The following is a 7,812-nucleotide window of genomic DNA, read 5'->3' on the forward strand; positions in this document are numbered from 1 at the left end:
AATGAACAAGTTCACTAGACCAGTTCCAATGCTATGAACCTATTCATTAGAATGAATCTGACTTTCCACATGACTATCTTAGAATGAACCGATTCACTATAGAACAATTGTGACTTTCCAGTGCTACATAATTTAAAATGAACTGATTCACTAGAATAAATCTGACTTTCCAACGAAACATAACTAGTTTATTTAATGAACCAGTTCACTAAAATGAAGTGGACTTTCCGATGCTACATATGAGAGAGTTTCAAATGAACCAATTCACTAGTATGAATCCGACTTTCTACACATGACTAGTTTCCCCTTAACTGTCACCGTCCCGTATACGGGACGCCTAAGTTTACTTCAATATATTTTTTTCAATAATTAAATCCTAATCTAATCATGACAAACTATATATCATTGGAAAGGTCTAAGACTCCTAAATAGATATTTTACCACTGTTTGTTGTTAAAAATTATGTAGGAACAGTAATAGATTAATTTATGAAAAGAGTAATTTTTTTTTGCACATTTTTATATTTTCATTATCTAGTGTGATAAGCTTTTTCCTTAACATATTATTACAATGGGGACATTTGGTCCCCACAATGTTGACAAAACCTGACCCACACACACTAGGACTGACAGCATTCATGTCTCAGCAGGATATGCTGTTCTCTAAGGTAGGGTGGAGAGCACTCAGGAAGTTTCAAAAGCTTTGTCTTAGAGAGGATGTGTGTGTTCAGGCCAACGACCCTTCATAAAGACATCAAGACACACTCTCACTGTATCCGGCATGTGGCTTATTTTAAATCAACCGTTATGCGTGTCATGATCGCACCAGCTCAGGAAGGGCTTCATATATAGACAGATGTAAGGGATATTCTGGGTTACATGTGCTGACATTGAAGATGGATTATCTCCGTGTCACGTACATGTGTTTATTGCACGTAATGGATTGTTTTCATAGTGTGGACGTAACCGCAGTCAAAAAAAGTCAAAACCGCAGACAACTTTGACATCCAGGCAATCGTTTAAGATACTCTAAAGAGTCAAGAAATGCTCAACATGTTTTACATATGTTTATTAAAAGTAGAAAGCCACAGAGTATTTTAAGATTGTATTACCTGATTCTTCCGCTATTTGTATATGCTGCTGAACACGTTTGGAGCATATTATTATAGGTAATTTGTTTAAATGATTGTTTTATTATCTATTTACCTGTCCATTTGTCTAGTTTTATGGCAAAGTGTTTTTTAAAAAGGGGTTGTATTAGTGACAGAAAATGAAAGGTTTAATAAACTATATGTTATTGAAATAATGTGCAATATAAATCTATATAGAACAAATGGCTACATTTACTAGGGATGCATATAATTAATGTAATTCAAATATAATCCACCTCTATTATAAGACTACTGAAAAACAGTGCTATTATTAGTCACTATGTGAGAGTATAGGTACTGTGCAGGTATTATTCTGTGACCTGTGCGGATTTGCTCTGAGCTGTCTGGAAAATAGACTTACCTTGAGCCCAACTATTTTCCACCCAGCGCAGGACGTGGCTGTTTAGGGATCTTTGGCTATTGGCCTGTATTGTTATCTGGTTTGGCTGGTAAGTTAGATTCGTACTTAGAGTATGATCTCACTGTTGAGCAGAAGTGTTTGTGTATAGGTCAAAATACTCATGGAAAGGCCTTCTCGTGTTCCTCAGGAGACTTTATATTGTTTATACGGCAAGATTTTCTTTTGCTTTCCTTTCTCACCAACTTTGCCAGCTGTCTTTTATGTTTGTTTTCAGGTATGTCAGTCAACACCTTCTCATTTACCCCATACTAATCCATACTTATTGCTTGTGCCACTGTCATCACGTGGGCAAAATCAGGAGATTTGGCCCCCGTTGGTTCCTCGAGGTCATACTGTCCTCTCTTAATTTCTCTGTCTCATACACACACCCAAATTTGGATTCTGGGGATGTCATATTCTGTCATTGCTCTCTAATTGATATAAGTGCAAAACACAGGGGAAAGTTTATTTAACACTACTTCTGTATGTGATATTTCAGTGCAATATTTTTTACTAACCACTAGTGATTCCTTAGAATGATGAGATATATAAATTAAATTATTGTCCTTCTTTTCAGGGCTAACCAACCTTATTCTATGTATATACATTCTTTCTATGTATTTTATAGCTTATTATAGATTGCATTATTCTCAATTCACAATCCATTTTCTTGCATAGGGTCACATATTACTGAAATATTTAAGAATATTTAATGCAAGGAAAATGAAAATATGTAGGCCAGGACTTATAGTAACAATAAAAATTGATTGGATCATGAAAAGTGGTCTCTAATTGGTCCTTTGTTACAGGTGGATGAAGAAGAGGGTGAGGGTTGAAAAATAAAGGATCTTGTTGATGTCAGCTGAAAAGGAATGTCCTGTCCTTTAAACTATATTTTGTTGAAAGATTTTGCAGATACATATTTTTCTTTAATAATATGCACTTATAAATCATGCGCACTAAGACCATTAGGAACCATTAAAAACATTAAGAAAGATTAGTACCGTATTAAGAAGGTAAATAGAGTCAATTTAAATTTTATTTACTTGCCAAAAAAAAAAAAAAAGCTACACATCTCACAACACCAAATGGCCACCAACCTGTGTTCATAATTGCCCAAAACATGCTAACACGTACACTTTGTCCTGGTTTGATGATGCCAGTCTGCACATTCATTCCAGTGTCTTTAACCCATTGGGTGCTACACTGAGAGATTTGCATGGCCTTAATCGCATTACTGTCTCACCTGTCTCAATTCATGAAGCCCAGTCTTGGCCTTGGCTTTGACCTCAAGTTCTTATTGGGTTACAGGGCACACCGTGATCTGGCAGACTTTCTTTTTTGTGCTGGATCACAGTGTACCAAGTCTGGGATTGAATTAAAGGAGTTGAGTGCTGCCTTGGCATTGGCCACAGTTTAATGCCCTTGTTAGAACTCCGGCAAAAGTGCCACAGCAAACCTATCACTAATTGCAGGATCCAGTGCTCTCATTCTCACTTGGGTCACAGAATGTTTCATATATCTCAGAATGTATTGCAACTGCTGAAACTCTCTGTTCCGTCTCAGATCAGTAATTAGGCTGGTGTTTCACTCTGTTGGTAGTTTGAATTGGCTCCTGCCCTCGTTTCACTACTTAACTGGAGGTCAGTGTTGTTTAAACATTTGTAAAGACATACTGGTCTCTATATATCTTAATAGCAGCATATCTAGTTAGTTCTGTGATGAATTTCTTGTCATTTAGCAGAAGCTGTTAAAATAGCTTAACAAAAATATCAGGGACGAGCCATTTGGGGTTATGTACCCTATTTAAAGACACAATGGTTCTCTCAGGGATTCTCAAGTTCACAGGTCTCAAACGTCTCTGTGATCAAAGCGCCAGGCTTGTGTCACTGGTCAAAACCTTTAACCGCTGGTATACCGCCCCTCAATTTGCATTTGTTCCATTAATGAATAAATTAAATTGTGTGGCCCTTTGACACTGCCATGCTCACATTCTCAAATATGGTAATGACGTATTAATGTTTAAAGCTCTGCATCACAGAAAATGCTGCTAATGCAAAATAGATTTCAGCAAATAAAAACTTAAATTTGGGTCCTTTTCTCAGTCGATGGTATTTTGGCTTCAGAATATAAGTTACAGACTTCTTAAATGCTGCTTTTTATTTGTATTTTTATTTAGTCTTTTTTAGCTTGACAGGTACTGGTAACTCTCTACTTGCATTTGTTCATAACAATAAAAACAAAATATTTCATTTATCTTATACTGTATATTACATGTAATAATGAAAATGTTTGGAACAACATGAAGATTTTTACATTCTGACAGAATTTAAATTTAAATCTTTTAAATAATATTAGACAATGGTATAATTATTAGATAGTCTCTGAAGTAATATTCAATAGTAAAGATACATCTGGCTGTCTTGATAATTTAAAGAAAAAGGGGTTCCTGCACTGTAGTGGTTATTCATGTTTTTCATCCTTCTCTCATGCTTTTTCCATGGCCCATTTTCTACTCCTGAGTTCCAGCAGGCGGGATTAGAGAGAGAGATTAAAGTCAAACCCGCTGCCTGTGGTCCAACACTACTGCAGACCTCCTATTGTATATGATACGTGTGTCCATCCTCCTTCAAACTATGAATATTTCTCTTTCTCTGAGAAAAATCATGTGGCCAGGTCATTCCATTAACTTTCTGTGATGTTTTCAGAATTATATTGCCCATTTACTCTCATCACAATTTGCACTGAATAGCATAAAACAGCATTTCATTCACTGTTTCAATCTAAAAAAAAAAAGAAAAAAAAGAAACCCTGACACAATACCATTGCCACTGTCTGAAACTCAGTGCTTTCAGTTCCTCATAGAAAACAAACATCTGTCCACTTAGGCAGGAGAGACACCCTACTTCATTTTGTCGGCTGAATTATTGACCCCAAAGATTGGACCGAAAGGGCACTTTAGCATCGGCAATTAAAGGGGCATATTGTGTTTATATCATCACAAAATATATTATCGATATATTATTATAGTAGATTTAATGTTGGATTTATAGTACATCCACCCGCATATACAGCATACTCAGGTAAAGCAGTATGTACCCACTATACACAAATCTTGGCTGTGTGACTGTTCATATCATCTTAAAATATATGTAAACTATTATATGCCTATTGTTGCAAAGCTCTCTATATAAGTTTGAATATAGCTAGTATATCCAACTTCATCCACATACATACAGTAAACTCTTGTAAAGAGATACTATATAGCAAATCTCAACTGCCTGATTTTTTAGATTGTCGCAAAATGTAAACTATATTATCACACACAGCTCTCTATATAATATATGGATATATAAGTATATCCAACTTTATCTGTTTACTCAAGCAAATCAATAAACAGTAGGCTATATTAGGCCTTGTTGGGATCATCACAAAAAGTAAATTATATTATTGCCCAGCTCTCATCTGCTAAAAGCAACTATAAAAGGCATGAGGACATTAAGGTATTATAAAAATGAACATCATGATTTATGTTAAGCAGCTTTGAAACAATGTGTATTGTGAAACTACAAATAAACAAATAAAATAGAAAAAACCCTATTATGTTAAAATTAATGTTAAAATTATTGTTTTTTCTTTGGCATCTTGGCCATGTCGATGTTATCTACTAGTTTATAATTGTTTTAATTTAATATTTTAATTCAATATAGATCATTTTCATTTCTGTTTTTTCGTTTCCTGTCCCCCGTAAACTGCATTTTCCGCATTTTCTTGTCGTGACCCTTGCGAGTGCCTTAAAATGTGCACTTTACCAGCTTCCCTAAAAGACATCCATGTCACAGCGAGAAAAACAGCCGAGTCGCTCAGCTCCTCCCCCTCCACCCCATACTGTTTTCCTTCTACATCCTCCCCTCCCCCACCCTTCCTCACTCTTTGTTCGCATTCTGTCATCTCCGCTTGTTGCCAACCAACACCGTTTCTGGCGCTCTGATTGGTCGATTTTGTATTAGAGGCGGAGCTACTGATGCAGCACTGACATTTTCTCAGCTCGGCGAGAGATTACGGTGTCAGTAGAAGAGCTTCCGAGAAAGCGGCCACGCTCAGGCGTTTAAGCGGCTCTCTCTCGATTAAATTCCCTAAATTTCGCCCTTAGAACAAACATAGAGCTCTTTGCTAAATAAGGAAGATACGAACTAGATTATTCGTGTCGTAAAAGAAAGGATTGAATCCAAACACAGAGCTGTGTTCTTTCTTCTGTCGTGTCGCCTTTCTTCCTCCTTCCTGTTTCTTTTGTTTATGTCCTGCGGTGTTCTGGAGACTACATCGCTGGCCGTGAATAAACGATAGAGTGAATCGACATAGAACGAAAGGCAGAGAGAAATATATAGAGGCCTTCTAGTCCGTTTCATCCGTCTACACGTCTGTGGTGTCCAACTGGACCCGGAGCGAGAGTCTAATGCCCCCGGAGGATGACTTTCTTCCTCCTTCCTGTTTCTTTTGTTTATGTCCTGCAGTACGGCGGAGACTACATCGCTGGCCGTGAATAAACGATAGAGTGAATCGACATAGAACGAAAGGCAGAGAGAAATATATAGAGGCCTTCTAGTCCGTTTCATCCGTCTACACGTCTGTGGTGTCCAACTGGACCCGGAGCGAGAGTCTAATGCCCCCGGAGGATGAGCCCAGCCATCGAGGGGATGCAGACAGAGCCGCAGGGGTATTTGGGGAAAGGGGTGCTCCTTGAGCCCTTTGTGCACCAGGTTGGGGGACACTCGTGTGTGCTCCGCTTCGGGGAGCAGACGATATGCAAACCCCTCAACCCCCGAGAGCACCAGTTTTACAAGAGCCTCCCTGCGGCTATGCGGAAGTTTACACCGCAATTTCGAGGTAAGTAACAATGTGACGCCTTATTCCGTTTTCCTGGCTATAAAAGCCATTCTTTTCTTTTTCAGAACTGTAGCGCACAATGTGATATTTTTCGGTGTGTTAGACTAAAAAAAACAACCTCAAGTTTAATGATGGACAGCAGTGCTGCTGTGTTTCTGTATTAAAGCTGTTGTCCTCACGGTGGCGCTGTTGCAATATACATTCTTAAAGAGACAGTTCACTCAAAAAAAAAAAAAAATCTGCCATTGTTTGCTCACCCTCGGGTAATTCCAAACCTGGTTGACTTACTTTATTTAGTGGAATAAAAAAAAAGACACTTCATTGTTTTTTACAATAAAAGTGAATGGCTACACCCATCACCTTTGTGTTTTATGGAAGTTTAAATTTCTTTAAATATTTGTTATCTTTGTAAATGTCCCTTTCAGGTAGGGCCCCTATAAGGTAAGTTAAGGCTATACTTTAACGCATACACCTAGGTGTCAGGGTTTTTTTTTTTTTTTTTTTTAAAATGAAATACCTGAATGTGGACCATCTTCCATCTTAACAAACTTGAAAAGCAGCAGCAATGGCAAATGTATCTTTCTGGACAAAAAAAAAAAAAAAGCTGACAGGACATCATAGACTGCCTCCCACACACTTGTGGTATAAAAATTTGCTGTCATTCCCGAGGACACACCTGGAAAGACAAGTTCCTCCAGCTTCGATTTTTGCTTATGTCCATCTGTCTCCTTTTTCTCTCTCTGTGTTCTTTCAAAACACAGACACACATACATACAGCCCCGTTTGGATGCACACTGCAGCATCCATACACTTTATATAGCCTGTTTATCAGTGTGATAAGTGTGCAGGACATCTGTTTTTTATTGGGTGAGGTTGGGGGATGGGTGTGTTATGTCAAAACAGAAGCTTGGACATCTATGTGGTTGTTTGTTGTTTTGAAATTAATTAATTTTTCAGAACTGTAGGATTTCAGTGTCAATAATATGATATTAAGTGCTTATAAATAATGCTTTAGATTTTTTAAAAATGCTTTATAAATAATTTCTTTACTATAATGCGAACAAAATCTCACTCTCTGTAATGCAAAACAAAAAGATATAAACAAAAAAAAAGGAAAATGAAATGTATAATTTACTTGATTAAAATTTATACAGCATATTAGCAGTTTTTTTTTCTGTTTTAAGCTGATTTAAATAAAAACTATTGTATTGAATTATTTGCATATTTTCTACTTTGATACATATAAAAAAATACTAGAATGTTATTGAGAATGAGAATAAAAAACTAAAAATAATGTTACAATAAAAATCTTTATTTTAATTGTTAATTATTTCAATTATATATATATATATATATATATATATATATATTTTTT

General features: G+C 36.6%; 1 protein-coding gene across 1 annotated transcript in view; it reads left to right on the top strand.

Annotated features, from left to right (window-relative positions):
- The first annotated feature begins 6,029 nt into the window (after positions 1 to 6,029).
- The window catches only part of LOC107657877 (inositol hexakisphosphate kinase 2-like), a 7,193-nt gene continuing 5,410 nt past the window's right edge, over positions 6,030 to 7,812 (top strand). Inside the window, exon 1 of the mRNA XM_016446161.1 lies at positions 6,030 to 6,437. Within this exon, the coding sequence (XP_016301647.1) occupies positions 6,227 to 6,437 (211 nt within the window). The 5' untranslated portion in view covers positions 6,030 to 6,226. The remainder of the gene's footprint in view (positions 6,438 to 7,812) is intronic.

Source organism: Sinocyclocheilus anshuiensis, unplaced genomic scaffold, assembly GCF_001515605.1.
Source record: "Sinocyclocheilus anshuiensis isolate Anshui unplaced genomic scaffold, SAMN03320099.WGS_v1.1 scaffold2171, whole genome shotgun sequence".
Lineage (NCBI taxonomy): Eukaryota > Metazoa > Chordata > Actinopteri > Cypriniformes > Cyprinidae > Sinocyclocheilus > Sinocyclocheilus anshuiensis.